The sequence below is a fragment of the Gymnodraco acuticeps genome, unplaced genomic scaffold, assembly GCF_902827175.1.
Source record: "Gymnodraco acuticeps unplaced genomic scaffold, fGymAcu1.1, whole genome shotgun sequence".
Taxonomy (NCBI): domain Eukaryota; kingdom Metazoa; phylum Chordata; class Actinopteri; order Perciformes; family Bathydraconidae; genus Gymnodraco; species Gymnodraco acuticeps.
The window spans coordinates 752,818-771,120 of record NW_022991219.1 but is presented as its reverse complement, the minus strand read 5'-3'; the positions used below and the strand labels follow the sequence as shown (position 1 = coordinate 771,120).

At 43.0% G+C, this 18,303-nt stretch overlaps 2 protein-coding genes across 3 annotated transcripts in view; one reads left to right on the top strand and one right to left on the bottom strand.

The window, feature by feature from the left end:
* The first annotated feature begins 290 nt into the window (after positions 1–290).
* On the top strand, positions 291–2,871 carry si:dkey-246e1.3. 2 transcript variants are annotated; one of them, XM_034239249.1, is made up of 3 exons: positions 291–448; positions 562–658; positions 2,061–2,871. In XM_034239249.1, the coding sequence occupies exons 1-3, from the start codon at positions 343–345 to the stop codon at positions 2,110–2,112; spliced, it is 255 nt and encodes an 84-aa protein (XP_034095140.1). In that variant the 5' UTR covers positions 291–342; the 3' UTR covers positions 2,113–2,871. The 2 variants fall into 2 exon arrangements, with proteins under 2 accessions (XP_034095140.1, XP_034095139.1); XM_034239248.1 differs by having other exon boundaries at positions 1,941–2,871.
* A 705-nt stretch (positions 2,872–3,576) lies between these two features.
* Positions 3,577–18,303, bottom strand: part of xpnpep1 (X-prolyl aminopeptidase (aminopeptidase P) 1, soluble) — a 26,201-nt gene continuing 11,474 nt past the window's right edge. Inside the window, 18 exon segments of the mRNA XM_034239247.1 lie at positions 3,577–3,863; positions 5,528–5,626; positions 5,833–5,909; positions 6,048–6,171; positions 6,173–6,222; positions 6,563–6,632; positions 6,764–6,824; positions 6,993–7,064; positions 7,143–7,220; positions 7,544–7,602; positions 8,436–8,486; positions 8,610–8,699; positions 9,881–10,091; positions 11,009–11,090; positions 12,962–12,986; positions 12,988–13,058; positions 13,249–13,315; positions 13,317–13,393. Coding sequence (XP_034095138.1) covers positions 3,744–3,863; positions 5,528–5,626; positions 5,833–5,909; positions 6,048–6,171; positions 6,173–6,222; positions 6,563–6,632; positions 6,764–6,824; positions 6,993–7,064; positions 7,143–7,220; positions 7,544–7,602; positions 8,436–8,486; positions 8,610–8,699; positions 9,881–10,091; positions 11,009–11,090; positions 12,962–12,986; positions 12,988–13,058; positions 13,249–13,315; positions 13,317–13,393 — 1,484 coding nt within the window. The 3' untranslated portion in view covers positions 3,577–3,743.

The window sequence follows — 18,303 nt, the reverse complement described above, 5'->3', positions numbered from 1 at the left end:
TTCCTCTTTGATTTTTTCTTTCACATTTTCAGTGGTGATTTCTCTAGTTTTGAGGTCACCACTCAAAGTTGATTACAAACAGTATAAAAGGCCCAACGTCCCTCTCCCCTCAGTGTCCCCCCAAAATGCTGAGCAGAATAATGAGCAGTAAACAAGGGGAGCTGAGGGGAGGGAGAAGATGGGGTGTCCAAGTTGAACTGATGGGGTGACAAAAGAGGGGGAGTCTCCACAGAGACTGAGAGGAGCTGTTCGAGTCACATGGCCCGGGTTTCTATTGAAACCAGTGGGAAGAGGCTTGAAGCTCAGCCTTTAGTCCATGTTTTGGATGCCAAAGGCAGCAACATGAGTGGAGCCCACCAGGACGGAGAAATGATGGCAGACAGCCTCCATGTGAACACCACGGCAGCTCTGGGACTGCATGACCAGGAGATGGACTCAGCTCTGTCTGGTGTGATGTTCTCTTTATAATCAGTTCAGTTTTATTCTGTAGTCACAATGGACTTTCTGATGTGGTAAGTGCTTCTTCTAAGTAACGTGTGTGTTTCCTTCCTTCTACCCCAGAGTTCAAAGTGTTTAACATTGTCATCATCGCCCTGGCCTTGTGTATCCTCACTATCACCGGCCTGTACTGCATCACCGTCTGCTACAACCGCACCAGGTGAGGATCAGATATCAGATGAGTCTTGATACTTTAACATATGTCACCTTTATTTGGAACCGGAAGTGTTGGGAGGACATCAGACATTTAAATCATGATGGTTTTAGTTATGCTGTCTCATGTCATACATTGAGATCGTATGTCCTTTACTGACTTGGATAGTGTGTCTGGGTAGAGTTGTCTCAAGTTGCCAACAGCTGCTGTGCACTCTGTTGAAAAGACGAAGTCTGCTGTTAGCCAGCTAGCAGCTTTACTTTCCGGGTATCAAGGTACCATTACAGCAGAGGTGGGAAGTAACCAAGTACATTTACTCAAGCACTGTACTTAAGTACAATGTTTAGATACTTGAACTATACTTACTAGTATTTAAATGTTGTTGCTATATACTTCTACTCCACTACAATTCAGAGGTTGATCATGTACTTTTACTCCACTATATGTATTTTGTACCTTTAGTTGCTTTACAGATTTGGACGAATGATTTGACGAATCAACAAGAGACTTTAGTTACACCTGGAGAAAAATGCACATGCTACCTTACAGTAAACAAAGTAATTAAAACCAGCTTTGATAAACTCATTAATGCATCAATAACTATAATCAAAACATATAATATATTTTTTTTAAATGGACCAATCTGCATAATAAGTACTTTCAGTATATTCTGATGCTTTTACTTTTGTACTTTTAGTTAAGTAACCTTTTGATTGCAGGCATTTTACTTTTAACAGAGTATTTCTACACTCTGGTACTTCTACTTTTACTAAAGTACAAGATTTGAGTATTTTTCCCACCTCTGCAATACAGACTGCTCTTTTGACCCAATCAAAAAAACATTCACAGCTTATATTTGTGTAGGGTTGTGTTCACAGGAGCAAGAGCACACACAGCTGATAATTCCGTTAAGTAGCCAAGACATAGCTGAGTGTGAGAAGTAACCAGGGTTCCACAGTTTTGGACCATTATTACTGGACCATCTGGGTACTCATAGTGCAATGCATTTGACTTCTAAGTGTGAACCCCACTTATGCACTCAAAAAAGCAAGGATAAGAGCACAGATGCGTAAGATCAGCAAACTAACCAATCAGGGCAGACTGTGTTTTGGGGAGCCGAATGTGAATAGTTATATTTGTAAAGACAGTATGAGAAAAAGTAAGTATTTTTTTGGATCATTTAAGCATCTAAACGTATTCTAATAGGCAGCCAAAGATGAACTTGAAAATGAGCTCAATATGTCTCCTTTAAAGTCATTAGTGCAATTAGTCCCATCTGCTCCACCAGGCAGTCAAAGAGAGCCCACGTGTATGAGAGCGCAGTGACCCGAGGCGAGCCGGCGGACCCCGTCGCGGTCAGAGCAGTAACAAGGTCCACCAGCTTCATCAACCCTCTCGCCTTCTTCAGGAAACAAGAGGCAGCAAAGGACAACTCCAGGATCTACTACATCTACAAGTAACCCTCTGCCTGTGGGCCTGAAGGAGGGAGAGGAGGAGTGCCGGACTAAAGCCTCACAGGGAGCGGAGGAGCAGACTGCACTGATGCTGCCGCTGTCTTTTCAAGAGTACGCAAAAGGAACCCCTGCAGTGGCATCACCCTGGACCCTCCCATTTTTTTACATGCAGCTTTAGAAGGTTGTTAAAAGTGTTGTGCTGTGGGAGTGGGACTGTGACGAGAAATGATCTGAAAGTCACCAGAGAGACACTGGAATCTGAGAGGTCTGATTTTGACCCCTGCACCCAAGACTGACTATGTGATGTATGACCATGTACAGTAAAGTGGGCACTCCCATCTATTTTAGGAAAATACATAGCCTGGGAATCTATAACAGAGAACCTGCGTCATAGACCCGGGGTACAGTATACACTTTAGCAGGGTTGCTCTTAAGTTACACCATGAGAAATGTAGGATATTATGGCTTATATTGTACTCATACTGGGACTTACAGTAGGTTCAGAATATTCCATCCCACTGCTGCTTCAATTTAGACCATTCTTAGTTTGAATCTGTGTTGTTAGTCCCATGAAAGTACAATACTGAACCTAGGTGTAAAGAGAAACAAAGTCAACAAATCTCTGTTGACTGTTTCGGTGTATTTCACTGTTTTGAATGCAAAACAAATGTGGATTTAGGAGCAAATATCTGTAAAGCACTTTGAATTGCCTTGTGTTGAAAAGTGCTATATAAATAAACTTGCCTAAATATATCTGATATTAAACTGGGCAACTGCTTTTGATTTTACTTGAAGAAAATACCCATCTTGACATCACTGGCTAGAACAGACTGATTGACAATTGGGTCACAAACACATTAAGTGCCAGCAAAACCAGGAGGAGAAGACTGCAACCTAGCAAACAGGGATGTTAACAATGCAGGAAGTAATACTCTTGAATATTTCCATTTAAATAAAATCTATCATGACGTAACACAATGGATTTAAACCCATTGAATTTGCAGAATAAAACAGGGTGTCTGCGGAAACATTGACGGGAATTGCAAGTTCACTGTTTGGTTCTCTGAAAAGAGGGATCCAAAAACACACCTGCATTATTGCTTATCACCCTAGGTGCCGCCAAAGACAAAGAAACTGAGATCTAAATTATAAATCTTCTTAGAATGGCACAGCAAATGTTTTATAAAAGCAGAACATTCATTTATCTTGTTTGTAAGGCATCAATGATACATGCGTCTTAGTAAGCAACACCGTCTGTACACAGAACACTCAACAGAGTATTTTTAAAGGATTTAAATATATGCTAAATGTAGGTACATGACAATGCTGCCACTAATAATCATGTATATTTCTACAGTTGTCTTTGTAAATATCTTTTGTAAAACCATATAAGGATAGTGTTATTGAGTCACCATTTGTTTCACTCGCCAAGCTGAACACGACACTGCCATAGATGTAAGAAAGCATTTCTTGATTTTGTAATGATCTTTAATAACACTGCTGATACAATGTGCTTTACAAAAGAAGCCAAGTGTGAGACACAGAGAAAGAGGAGAAAATACAAACGTTTATCACTGCAGAGCAATTAATCATCTTTGCTCCATGGCAAAAAGGATGGTACTGCAGAAGAGTCGTACTCAGGCGATGGGCTGGGTCTCTCTGATCAGCCACTCCAGCCCCCCCTTCCTGCCCTGCCTCTCCAGCTCCGCTCCAATCACCTCCCGGCAGATTCTGTGGTACTCGTTCACCCAGTCCCGCTGTGAACACAAGAGAGCCCGTCACACCATGAACAGACTAAAGTAGTGCATGTTATGAAAGGAATAGCTGATATAATGAAAACATTTAAAAACGTTGTATGATTTTCTTACAAAGTGTTAACTACAGTAGGTTAAAGGCAATTATTTGTTGTATTTTAAGTGTTCATCATCTTACCAATAAAAACACATTTTCAATGGCTGAATTTGTATTTGATGGTCGACTCTGGTTTACCCTGGCATTAATACTGCATTTATTTTGTATACTATACATATCAAGTACTATTTGTATATACTATTCTTGCATTTAAATACACTTCATCATAGATCCCATTTTCCAGCGATAGAGAGCATTTACATTTTGTAAATAGAGTACTATTTACAAAATGTAACATATTTCTTATTTCTATTTTCCCATATATATATATTGTAGATTAATTGCGTATTATAATGCACATATTTTTACTAGGGCCGGGACTCGATTAAAAAAATTAATCTAATTAATTAGAGGCTTTGTAATTAATTAATCGAAATTAATCGCATTTTTAATCACATATAAATATTTGACCTGAGAACAGTGAGAAGCAATTTTTTTCGCATGGATTTTAGTATACCATTAGGCGCATTCACACCGCAGTACTTTTCCCACAAAGGTTAATGAGAACTTAGTTCATGAGAACTCTTTGAACCTGGGGGTGGATTAGGCAAATGAAGCCGCTGACGTCACTTCTTCTTCTTCTGCTTCAGTAGAAGCTGCTGGGAGTCCCAGCAGCCTTCCGAGTAAATCGCCAGAACGCCGACACCTCCTCATCTCCACCGCTCCCATGTTTTATTTTGTGTTGCCATAAGTTAGTCTCTCTGCGTTTCTGCGCTGGGCTAATGCTAATGCTAATAATGCTAATGCGAGGATAATAAAATTCACAATTTTTTTTGGGAGTTTTACGGGGCGTGGTTTGCAATCCGCCCAGCCAATCAGACATATAGCTCTTTTCTCACAAGAGAGCCGTACGAAAGTCCCTGCTCTCTAGCAGCTCTCTGCTCTCTAGCAGGGACTTTCGTGGGGGTAAAAAGGTTCTCATGAACTAATTTTAGTACCGGCTCTTTTTGGTGTGAACGCGATAAAAGAGGCTAACGTCCACGCTAGCTTCCACGCTAGCTGCTATATGTTTTTGCATTGAGGTGATACTTGAGGCTTGATGTGCTGCGGTGATATGCGAATTCCTTTTTGCATAATTTGCACACAACCGTGCTCTTATCGACGCTTCTATCCGTCCGTTTTTTAAAACAACATTTCCCACTGTTGTTCACTGTGGTTTGTTGTTGTCTGAAGTCATGAACGTTAGTTGGTGCTCCAGTATAATCGGTACGCCTGAAACTCATCCAGTGAGAAACGTTCCGCGGTGCAAAAATAAGTGCGATTAAAATGCGTTAATTTTTTTAACGCGTTAATTTTTGTGTAATTAATTCATCTTAATTAACGCGTTAAAGTCCCGGCCCTAATTTTTACATACATAAATTTAACTTTTTTTTAAATGTCTCTACAAGTATGAATATATTTCCAATCTAGATTTGAAGCAATTGTAAAGCAACCGAATCCCTGCTTGGGATCAATTTAATATTCCTGATGATTTGAATGCTTAGACACAATCACACTGGATATCCCTTACCTCCTTCTGAGTGAGCAGCTCAGTGTTCATCATCTTGACTTGGATGGGAACCAGAGTGAGGGGCTCAAATGTCAGGCTGCCCCTGTTTCTGTAGTTGTACTGAACACACAGACAAGAGAATATTCACATCCTGATTTTCTTCATAATTAAAACTGCTACGATCAAACTCAGTAAAGAAGACCTGAATGAGAAAAAATGGCTTCCACCCAATGATTGCCAGTGAATGGTTTAACATATTGTTCCATGCATGCAACTCTGTTATTTCCATGAGTATATGAGGCCATGTTCTCAGTTAAAGGACCTACTTTGGGCTTAGCTGGTACAACAAGGACGACATTTTCAATACGAATGCCAAAAGCTCCATCTTCATAGTACCCAGGTTCTAGAAAAAAAGAGAATTTATAACATAATCAAAAACAGAAAAGGCAAAATAATGAGTTTTTGAGGACTTAAAAATCACATGACAGAGACGGAATCACTGGCTCAACCAAAACCCCTACCCTCCCTCCCCCTGCCTTACCATCACTGACGATCATGCCGGCCTCCAGCGGCTCATCGGCGAAGGTCTTGTAGCTGATGCCGCACGGCCCCTCGTGGACGTTCAGGAAGCAGCCGACCCCGTGGCCCGTCCCGTGAAGGTAGTCCCAGCCCCGACTCCCACAGGGCTGCGCGGGCGAACGAGTCCAACAGGTGGCCTGGGTGTGGGGGGACGGACGCAGGATTATAGTTAGGGATCGCACTCGAGTAGGGTAAGGTTTTGATTTCGCTCCATCAGAAAGCATTTCTCCATTTGTATTGAAACTTTGTGACACCTGTGTTTCCAGTGTCTAAAACAGATTGCTCTCATAGGAAAGCTATAATTGAAGTAATTTTTGTTTTTCAGAGACTAAGAATAAAAGATCTACAGTATATTCAACAAAAAAAGGAATATATAAGAACTACCATCTGAATAAATCATTTTATCCTTACAATTTTTCAATGCTGTGTAAAGTGTAAAGCTTAATCGTGGAATAGTGTCAGAGAAGAGGAGAGCACCTTTTGTTCCGTTGGGGAAAACTGCAGCACTGACAGCTATGTGTCCCTTCAGTACATAGGTAAAGCATTCCTTGACGAAAAGGGGAGAATATATAATACAAACATATTAAATCAAATTTGAATAATTAAATCAGCTTTAGTCAATCAACACCTGAGATTGAAATTATTTTGAAAGTGAAAACCATGAAAATCCAAATGAACCTTCTCGTAAGCCGATGGTATCCCAAAGTGCACGGTGCGTGTGACGTCAGTGGTCCCATCACTGCCACAGACAGACATTGAATACAGATGTGTGTTAGTAAGAAACACATCACTGTTCCTATGTTTTCTTGGCATTAGAGGTGATTAGTGTCTGAATCAAGACGTAAAGGTCATACAAATACTAGGCAGGGCAATTGCAGTTGATTTATGTAATAATGATCTTGTTTACACATATTGAGCTCCAGAGTCGATGAGGTAAACTTCATTCAAGGAGAGAGTTCTGTTGGTTTCAGGCAGGGGTCTAAAGGAAAGAGAAACTTAGTGAACTATTATAACAGAACGACAAAAATGTTTTCATTAAAAATACTGGCCAGCTGACCTGTAATGTATGATGGCTCCGTTGGGGCCGACGCTGGAAATTGTTGGGAAACTGAGGCCAACAAAATCTTTCTGTTGACTGAAAAAGACAAAAGTATACTTAAGAAAGGATATTTCCACACAAAAATGCATTGATGACAGGAGATGTAATGTTCAAATGTTGTAGGATCACACTGGCACACTAAAACAGATACAAAAATCAACAAATCATATTCATTTCAAAGCTTTTAGTAAACATTTGACTTCTGTCCAGTAGAGGGGGATATAACTCCAGTCACTATCGCAGCACAGTTTAAATTGGCATCTCTCCATGAAGCAATTCAAGGACAACAGAAGTTTAACTGGAGGTTAATGAGTGCTTACTGGAAAAAAACCATCCATGACAAATAATAATTAACATACCTGCGTAATTCTTCAGCCTTATCGGCAGCAGAGATCTCCGTCACCGTGGCTTTTGGAATCTTAAGAACCAGGTGTTGAAGAAAGGAAGAAAATGGAACAATGTATTTTATTATATAAAGCTTGAATATGTTAAAAACTGTGTTAAAACTCTGTATGCCATAGTCATGTATCGTATAGTTTAATGCTTTAGCAATATAAGCATGTATAACAGAAATCCTTAACATGGGTATTTGTAAAGACCTGTGTTGCAAAGTACGCAATTCCCCTTTCGAGGAGACACACTTTCTATGCACTACCCCTTTGGAGGAAACATCTGTTATGTATTTCTTTGCGGGAAGTGAACATTTAACCACAGCAATGAAGAAGGACACCTCTAACGCACCAGCTTGCACGCACAGGATGTGACAAACCACATAACTCTGTTGCTGAATTCGTTGTCATATTGGAGGTCGTCATGATCGATTGATCTTAAATACGGCAGCAGTGCTTTACGGGTATTGAATCCCAAGGTTTCAGAGGTGTGTTCATTAAGGTCTGTGTTTAAAGTCTAAAGGGATAAACAGGGTAAAGTTAAAATGGTGTAAAACTGATGTATGGAGGTAGTATAGAAAGAAGGGAGTTTGTCGGTATCTCGTGAGGACACACCTTTTATGCCCGGACTGAGTAAAAACCGGTAATGCGGAAAGAGTTGACATACATCAGTAACTTTCCAGAAACCATTTACGAAATCATGATCAATTAAATATTATTATGTGAGAAAAAGTTCACAATATTACAAATATCCAAAGGGTTTTCACTCATTAGGTACAATAACCTAAATGTTACAGCCTATAATGTCTTCTCTCTTCTTTGGAACTCAAAATATATAGCCTCAGAAACATAATGAAAATACCTCCTTTTCCAACCAAGCAAAGAGTTCACATAAGGCAGCTGCATCCTTGATCTGTTGGGGAAAAGTGCAGAAGACGAAATACATTATCTGAGAGGTGAGATCAGTTGCATCAATCATAAACTATTAATTAGTAAATGCACACAACAGATTGTAAGGCACTCATAAAGTTCTTACATGGGCCATTTTCATGCCTTGAATCTCAGTGGCGTTCTTCACAGCCTTGGCGAGGCAGAGGGGAGTGTAGGGAATCGGAGTCCTGTGGATCTGAAACACATCAAGCAGCAACAAAGACAATTCAAATGAATTCAAATGTGTATATTAAAGTATTTAAAGCAAAGTTGTGTGCTGTCAGAGCCAAGAGAACCAAAATGCCCGTCTGACATCAAACTGAATTTACTTTGTTGATCATTTTCATGCAAGGATGAGTCTAGATCTAACTGAACGATAAAACACAATAGAATATGGTTAAAGTCCAGTGGTGGAAGAAGTGTTCAGACATTTTACAGAAATAAAAGAAGTACCACCACATCAACAAATAAAAGTGCTAAATGTATCATCATTCTCGAGTTAAAGTGTGAAAATATTAGCATCAAAGTACCAACATGTTAAGTTCTTATAATGCAGAATGGCCCATTTGAAAACATTTAGTGATTTAAAAATGGTGATTGAATCCTTTTAATGAAGTAAAAAGTAGAATATTTGCCTCCAAAATGTAGTAAAGTCTAAAGAATCATACAATTGAATACTAAATTAAAGTAGAAGTACCTCAAAATTTGTATTTAAGCAGCGTATTTGGTCACCTTTCATCATTCTTCACTAACACAAAGAAAGTGGATCACATTACTCCAGTTCTAAAGTCTTTACACTGGCTTCCTGTGTTTCAAAGAATTTATTTAAAAATACTGCTGCTGGTTTTAAAAAGCATTGAATGGTTTGGGCCCAGACTCTCAGGTCTTCTGGGACTGGTCAGCTTTCTGTCCCGAGAGTCAGAACTAAACATGGAGAAGTTCAGTTATTATGCTCAAAATGTCCGGAACAAACTACCAGAAACCTGCAGGTCCGGGTTATTTGAATGTTTCCTTTATTATCTTTGCATTTGATTAGTGTTCATAAATGCACTTTGAATTGCCTTGTGTTGAAAGGTGCTATATAATTAAACTTGCCTCGCCTTGCCTTACACTAGGAGTGTTTTTATTTTAAACAAAGGGATTCCGATTATTAAAACGTTGTGTGCAATCATAACATGATATATCAGGAAGTGTATGTGTTCTGTCTTTCAACAAGTAAAATTGAAACCATAGCTGCAAAAGAGAAAACATTTGAGCCCGTACAGGAAACTGAATGTGGAATTTAATTAGAATGGCGAGACAGGTGTTGCTTTAGGGGTAGCCCGATCTATGAATGAGTAAAACACCGCTTAGTTATGTTCCTGGTTGCTCTCTCACCTTGGGGATGACCTGTGTGAGAGCACAGCTGGCCTTATCGCTGATCCACACTTTGTCCTTGGGGCTGTGTGCCGCGCAGATGGCCTGCAGCTCAGAGTACACCGACTCGTACGGGTACGTGTGGACGCTCATCTCAGGCTTGCAGGGGGAGTCCAGCTGCAGGTGGTCTCTCAAAGCGGGAACAGAAAGACGCTTAAGGTCCACAAAAAGCCTGCAGAAGGGAAGGAGTGGGGATAAAGGGAACTCAGGTGAAAGTTTGGGTAGTTTTAAAGGTCCCCTATTATACTGTTTTTCAATCAATATATTATAGGTCTCAGATATATACAAAACAAGTCTCTGAAGTATTTGGCTCCAAATACCAAACAGATCATGCATTGTAGCATCCCATAAACCCCTCTGTTTTCAGCCCTGTTTCAAAAGTGATGATTCTCTGTCTGTTATATTAAAATAAGGAGCCCCTCCCCACGCCCCTCTGAGAGAGATTTGGTTAAAAATAACACAATGGTGCTCTAGGAGGAGATTCAGATGATTGGCTAATGGTTACAAAAAGCCAAACAAATCGTTATGACATCATAAAGTGGCCAAAACCTGATCAGCTCATTTTCAGACAGGTTTTTATATAAATGGAGCAGGACAAAAAGTGAATATTTTTCTTAAAACTTTCAGAATCTCTTTACACAGAGGGGACACATGTTGATGTATTAAAGACATGAAAAAGTGGATTTTGCATAATAGTGTGTGATGATTTCTACAAAGTTGAAATAATGCTGACCCATAGTTTATCACCAATTATTCAAGTAGTCCTTCTCATCAGTTCTATATAATGGATTCAGAGCATTACCATAGAAGCACAACACTTTTGAATCGTAGAGCAACAGTTGAGTTATGGTCTACTTGAGCAGAGAATGAAGTCACGCTCCATTACTTTCCCTGGCCTTTGTTTTGGTAAGCTGGTCGGCCGAGCGTGCACGTGAGGGCCTCGCTATTCGACCATCTGCGTTTTCATGCAAACATAGCATCAGGTTAACACTGTAAACTCTGTCAGCACTGTTTGGGATGTTACCATTGTAGCGCTAGCTGTCAGCTCAGCCGTAGCGTGTTGAAAGTTGCCTTGCTATAATTCATTACCTTATTGTGTTCATCCCCACAATGGCATATGCAAAGAAAACTGGGTTGTACTCGATGTCTGCACCACGGAGGTTGAAAAGCCCTGAAAAAAGAAAAAATCACATTTTCACAACATAATTTAAGATACAATTGCTCCATCTCATTTAGCAGGTGACAGTGTCAGAAAAACAGCGTAGATAAATCCATCCAGCTTCAATGTCTTCCTCTAATTTGCTGAGTGTTCAATGTCAATGTTATTATGGGATTGTCACTTATCCTATCCCTTCAATTTAACGCCCATTGAGACCCTCTTGTCTGAATGCTACCTGATGGCAATAGAAATCAGCCTTATTCAAATTAACAAAAACCCTCAGACTAAACAATCAGAAGCAAGACCTCGTTAGTGTGGTGAACAAGGTGCTCACACAGGCATCTAGAGGGACACCCGTGCATCCCTAGGTCCTTGGATCGTGATATAGAAATGGACTGCTTTACATTAGCATTTCATACTTTGTTGTTTTTTTACCCGGGCATATTTTTAACTAGCTCTGGGTTGACATGTTTCATACTAAGAACGAAAGCGCTTTACGGCTCTTGGTTTGACTGAGTGCCAGCATCAGGGGCGGTTCTAGGGGGGGGGGGCATTTTTTTTAAATGTATATTTTCTGGTACTTGGTTTGCCAAAAACCGCAGGATTTTGTTGCTGTAATGTGAGATTGTGCAGACACCCTTATGTAAGTAGAGATGTAACTGTTCATTGCCTTTATTTTTATATAAATATGGTTGTTAGTGCAACATTGCACTATAACTTAAGCTGAAGCTAACAGTAATAAACTATAAGATCTATCTGAAATAAATAAGTGTACTGAAACAAATACCAATAACTGTATTGGCATTGTTTTCTTATGCGCAATTACTTCATACTGTCTAGTTCTCTTTTTCGTCCTGCATTTATTGTGCCCCCCTCAGAAAATAACTGGGCCCCCCAGTGGCCCCCCCAGTCAAATTGGTCTAGAACTGCCACGGGCCAGCATTATTACAGGAAATCTACTGGCATGATCTCCAAGTAACAGCAGTAAGTAACAAGAAGAACTAACATTTATTTTGGAGTGGATTCAACTCACATAGCAGAATCCCCCAGCGACAACAAAAGGACTATTTTCTTTGTTAAAATATAGCTAAGTCATGGCTCCTTAAGCAGAAAATGACGTTGGTAGCCTCTCCAACCAAGCGGGCATGTGAAGGCACTCAAAGGAAACTGAGTGGATCCAACTCACATGAAAAAAACAACATTTTCTTTCCCTGCAACATTGACAGAGGAATTTTTAAGATTAGGAATCAATCACAGGGTTAAGATGTATTGTACAGATAGGGTAAAAGATCTGACAGCTGTCTAGTTGATGGGCTTTAGAAGTTGCTGTAAATATTTCTAAATATTTTTAACAGCTGTTCTGTACAATTCTTACATTCTGAAAAATGGACTTCTCTTAATACAGGGTTTCCCAGACATGGACTTTACCTGGGTAGGCCGCCCAGGTATATTAACGGCCGCCAAAGTATATTTATATAGGTTTGTTTTTTTTAATCCGTCGGCGAGCACGATGCCATCTGCGATCGATTAACTAGTGGACAATGATCCCTCGCTCAACGCCTCCTGTACCTGTTCACTCTGTTATCGCGTGAAGGGTTTGCTAACAAGCGACCAACAGAAAGGGAGACCTTACGAGAAACAGAGAAGACGACGTAAACATAGATTTGTTCAGAGCAGTGTGTGTGGCATCAGAACAGTGTGTTTTGTTCACATTATGTTACACGTCACACAGCCCCCCACGTGCCCGGCTACCACCACAAGTATATTACAGATCTGTGGGAAAACACTGAAATATCTCAATATATGATAATTGGAGACTTTGAAGTCTAAGTTTAAGCAGAGTTAATTACACAATGTATTACTGAATAAAAAAGTATCCGTACATGCGATCTCATCCAGTGCTGTGGCCAACAAACCAGGTGACCTTCCTCTTTGTCATCTTGGCACGCAGCGCTGAGATCTTTTCTTGCCAGGACATACCTTTGAGAAGTAGAGAGGTTTTCATTACCATGACATGGAACAATATGTATGTCCTCGTATATCAGCTGTCACTTTTATTTGTCCTGGTTTGAAATAATAGAAGGAAGTTTGCAACATACACCATTAACTGTAAACCATCTTGTTATCAGACAATAACCCTGTTGTAATGTATATTGTGTTTAGCACTAACCGGTGTAGTTTAAGCCCAAGTAGCGGAGCTGTGTGCTGGGTCTTTCTGGGCGGTCCGTCCACAACCGCATCGATCAGGTTGTCCTGCACCGCCACCAGAGAGTGGCCTGCACTGGTCAGCGCCCGGGACATGTTCTTCCACTGATCTGAAACAGAACATCAAGGGTCAAGATGTACAAGTAATGATGCTCTCTTCAGGAAGGGACCGAGCAAGTTGTTCTTCCTGAGGAGGCTCAGGTCATTCTACGTGTGCATGACGAGGCTGCTGCAGATGTTCTACCAGTCTGTGGTGGCCAGTGTGCTGGGATGGAAACACCAACAAAAGCGACACTGACAGGCTGAACAAGCTTGTGATGCTAGCTCTGTAGTTTGGAGTACAACTGGACAATCTGGAGGAGGTGGCAGAGGGGAGGATGATGAGGAAGCTGGACTGTATCCTGGAGAACCCTCCCACCCCCTCCATGCAGAGCTAGTGAAGATGAGGAGCATGTTCAGACCTCCTTGGCACAGCACAAGCGCCTCGGACAACGGATATGCACAATCAAGGGCTAACCATGTATCCATTCAAAGCAACCCCTACTTGTACATACATAACATCTGCACTGTTTTGTACAAATGACTTTAACCCATGTAAATATATTTAACAATCCAAACCCAAGATGTATATATGTTCATTCAACTGATCAACGTTTACCTTTTACCTTGTGATATCTAGTTGAACAGTTACTTACTATATCATTTATTTGTAAACTGTATTGTCCTGTTTTTCATTCTCACTCTGTTTTTCAAGGGAGACCTGCAAAGTTGGTTACACATGAAAACAGAAAACAAACAGAAAAACAAAAAGGACATCATACAACATAATTACAGGGGTAACAATTTACAAACCTATCGACATTGACAGGTACCAAGATTATCATACTGCAATGTTCCAAGCTAGAGGAGCTGCGCACATAAAAGCTTTCATACCTAAATTAGTCCTAGCCACTTGGCACATGTAACAAAAAACACATCCTGAGATCTCAGGCAATAGCTACTTGCAACTTTCCGTGAGATCAGAGAGCAGATGTAAGGTGGTAGTTTACCCAACATGGCTTTATAGATAAACATGTACCAATGACTGAGCCTTTGTACAGTTAGTGAAGGCAGACCTGCCTTGGCATACAGGGTACAGTGATGAGTAAGTGCTTTACAGTTAGTAACAAATCTCAGCGCACTGTGATAGGCAGCATCTAACTTGATCAGGTAATGGCAGGTGCATTCATATAGATCAGATCACCATAGTCCAGCACAGGTCAAAAGGTCACAGAGCCTTTTCCTGGCCTCAAGCGAGAAACAGGACTTGTTTCTGAAAAGAAACCTAGCTTCACCCTCAGCTTTCTAAGCAGATTATTGACCTGAGGTTTAAAACCTTGCTGCTTTAACTTATCTTATCTTGAGAGCGAGTGATCATACTGCTTTGATAGTCATTGTGTAGTTAAGGCGAGACACTACAGGTGAATAGGGTAACATTTTTAACTTCAAGATATCAGCTAGAAATGTCTCCAGTTAATTACTTACATTAAGACAATTGTTTTTTGTATTACAAGTTTTCTGAAATAGCATGTTTAAATATGCAAATGAGCCATAATCTCATTAAATATGTGCATATTTTAATACATTTCAGGAACACAAATCTGAACTTTGGATAAAGCCAGGTTCAAATTCTTGTTTCATTTTGTAGTCATATTAGAATCTTAAGTTTTTACAGAAGAGATTTTCGATATCTCTTTTTATCACTCCATACATGTAAATCAGAAAATACTGTCAACAGCCCTAAAATATCAATGTTCGCCATGTTTTAGTATAAAATGTTATATATCATTCAGGCTATGAATGATATATGAACAAACCCTTCAGTAAAAACCTTCAGAATATTGATAGGAACTGGAAGGTTTGGTGTATTTTTCTCACTCAGAATAGGAGAAAAACTCATTTGAGAAAACGACCTTTAAAGATTGCTTGTGAGGCGCTACCTAAACTCTCCTGTTCTTTGGATGACAGCTTGCGCATCTACGCACTTCCGTGACGGTATTTCATAGTCAGGGTAGGGCTGTGCAATTAATCGTATTTTAATCGTGATTACGATTTTGGCCTGCCACAATTACGAAACAACATAATCGATGTTCTATTTCGTATATGGCTTTCGCCCTCTAAGGCTATCGCTATTGGGTTATCCCTCTGCGCCCCCCCGCGCAGCACTGAAACACTTGTAGTCCACGCCCACCCGCTAGGTGGGCCCCACCCTCGGGCCTCCTTCCGGTATAAATAGGAAGGGGGCCCGGCACTCTGCTCCCTCTTCAGCAACCAGCACAGTACTGAAGCACAGAAAAAGTCAAGTCATGAGCAACAACTGTGTCCGTGATTGTCCCTCATGTAAGACAGGGTACATCATGAGGCTACGACTTACACGCGAAATGCGAATCCTGCCTGGGGCCAGAGCACGCAGACGCGGCTCTCAGCCAGCAGTCGCTTGTTCGCATTGTGCCCGTCTCCCGTCAGCCCGACAGGAAGCGAAGAGCGGACGCTCTAGCTGCTGTGGCTGAGGAGGACGATTGGCCCCGTCCAGAACAGGGACGACGGCCTGTGTGCGGAGCAGGAGTCGGACGACTCCTACCCCGTCTCCCTCCATGGCTCGCCATGCGGCTCTCCCCTTCCCCCTCTCCCCTGGACGGGGGAGACGGGGTCGGCGCGAGGTACGGGTGTGGCGGCCGAGCACGCGGGTCCCCTTCTCCGTGGGCCAACGGCTGCTACCGGCGTTGGGTGGCATTATGCTGGAGCTGCCGGAGATTCATCGGCAAAGCAGCAGCATGCAGAGGTCTCCCCGTTCCCCTAGGATGGGAGAGGGTGGCTCTGGACGACATGGCCGGAGTGTTTTCCCGGGTTCAGACGGGCAGGAGTGACCCGATCTGGCCGCGCTTTCCCGCCATTAGGAGGGTACCAGGAGAGGGCAGCGGCAAACCCGAGGACCTTGAGGGCTCCGGTGGGCCACCTTTGTTCCCTTCACTAAGGTGGAAGGATTCACAGAGGAGGGTTTTCCAACCACCCCCGCTCTGGAGCCGAGCTTGACGGCGTTCTTTGGGGTTAGGCAGGCCAACTTGATCGCCGGATGGCGCCCTATGTTGGCCTCCCCCAAGGACTAGTATGTCGCCCGCCAGGCTGACCGGGCGCACCAATGTGCGTTTCAGGCGTCCTGCGGGCGGCAAACAACATCAGCCGCTGCTGGCCAACTCGGTGGTTACGCTGGTGGAGTGGTCCACCACCGTGGCACATGTGCGCAGCCGTGGCTGTCTCCCAGGCGAGGATCGCAGCATGGATGACGCAGATCCGGCGCCACCTCTGGCTGCAACAGGCGGCTGTTACAGAGCCAGCCAGGAAAGGTCTTGCTGGATGCTCCGATCAGCCCGGACGGGCTGTTCGGACCCCAGTTTCTAGCCATGGTCGAGTCCATGAAGGCGGCAGCAGAGCAGGCGGATGATATCCGCCAGCACGTCGGCTGCGGCGAAGCCTCAGCGGCACCAGCGACAGCAGCCAACCCGGCCACAGCGACAGGCAGGAGACGCTCACAGCAACCGCAGCCGAGGCGTTCAGACTCTCGTCCGTCAGACTCGTCGTCAGTGGCGGCAGGGGCACAGTCCCGCGCCTCCGCCCCCCCTCCAGCAGAGAGGGGGGGTCAAAAGGGAGTGAGGTACTCCCGTTCGTCGTCTGCTCCACGAGAGCCGCCGAGGAAACATAGCCGGCCTTGACGGTTTGGGGGGGAGTGTGAGGAAAATAAAAGAAGCTTATTTCCCAACATGTTGTCTGAGTCATCAGTTTCAAATGTGTTTCACATATCCCCCACTCTGGGTGAACCAGCTGCCTATGACCTATCGGTTAATAGCCAGCAGGGTTCGTTACAAAATCCTGCGCATTTTAATCTAAACTGCAGAGCTTCGCCAAGTAAGCCGGCTGCCACTTAATCTGTTGATTAGTAGACAGCAGGGCTCGCTGCAGAAGCCTGCCGGTTTTAACCCCTGTTATAACCTGCAGAGCTCGCAGCATTCCTCTGTCCGAGATACGCCTCGCTCGTACACACGGCCTTAATAAACCCATGAGCGCCGTTATAACGCTTCATGTGGGCAGCACTGCACACACCTCCATCCATCCCCTGAGCGTGTACGCGCCTCATGGAGAGTCGGAGTGAGACGCAGCGTGTGGAGGCCCCCGCGCAGCCCTTTCGGTCTAAGCTCACCTTGGGTTGCCTCACGGGCAGCGGCGGCAGGGGCTCTGGCGTGGATCTCGAGCACGTGCGCCCGCTCTCAGAGGTTTTCTCAGAGTGGCAGCGCGTGGGTCTGATGGACAGATGTATGAGCAGGCTGATCAGCAGAGGATACGTCCTGCAGTTCGCCTCTCCCCCCCCCCCACAGTTCAATGGGATACAGGAAACACTCCTGTCCTCCCAGAAGCTATGTCTTGCGCTCCAATCCGAGCTGCTGGAACTCCTGTTGAAAGAGGATATTTCCAGGGTTCCTCAAAGGGAGAAAAATCAGGGGTTTTCACTCCCGTTATTTTTCTAATCCCGATAAAGACTGGGGCAATTAGACATCCTCGATCTGTCAGTATTCCACATGCTGACGATCAAACAGGTGCTGGAATGTGTTCACCAGGACAACTGGTTCACTTCCACCTGAAGGATGCATACTTCCACGTACCCATCATCCCGAAACACAGGAAATACCTAAGTTTTCTCATTTCAGGGAATATCAGACCAGACAATCGTCTGCCGTTCGGATATTTCCTGGCTCCTCCCATTTTTGTGACGACCTGCTATTTGCTGGCTCGCTCCAGGGAGGAAGTCGCTTTACAGACGGTACATCTCGTATCGCATCTGTCAAAGCCTGGGTTTCATAATAAATTGGAAGAAGAACTGTCCTCTTCCCTCTCAGACAAACGTTATCTGGAGTGGAATTAAACTCAGCCAGCAGCAGAGCGCGGCTCTCGCGGCAGCGAGTGGAGAAACTGACAGCTCTCCTCCGGC

Bases quoted from the DNA above. Each gene is read 5' to 3' on its own strand.
- si:dkey-246e1.3 (XM_034239248.1), top strand. From the start codon at position 343: ATGAGTGGAGCCCACCAGGACGGAGAAATGATGGCAGACAGCCTCCAT. The intron at 449-561 runs GTGTGATGTTCT...CTTCTACCCCAG, and splicing joins GATGGACTCAGCTCTGTCTG to AGTTCAAAGTGTTTAACATT. The intron at 659-1,940 runs GTGAGGATCAGA...CTGCTCCACCAG, and splicing joins GTCTGCTACAACCGCACCAG to GCAGTCAAAGAGAGCCCACG.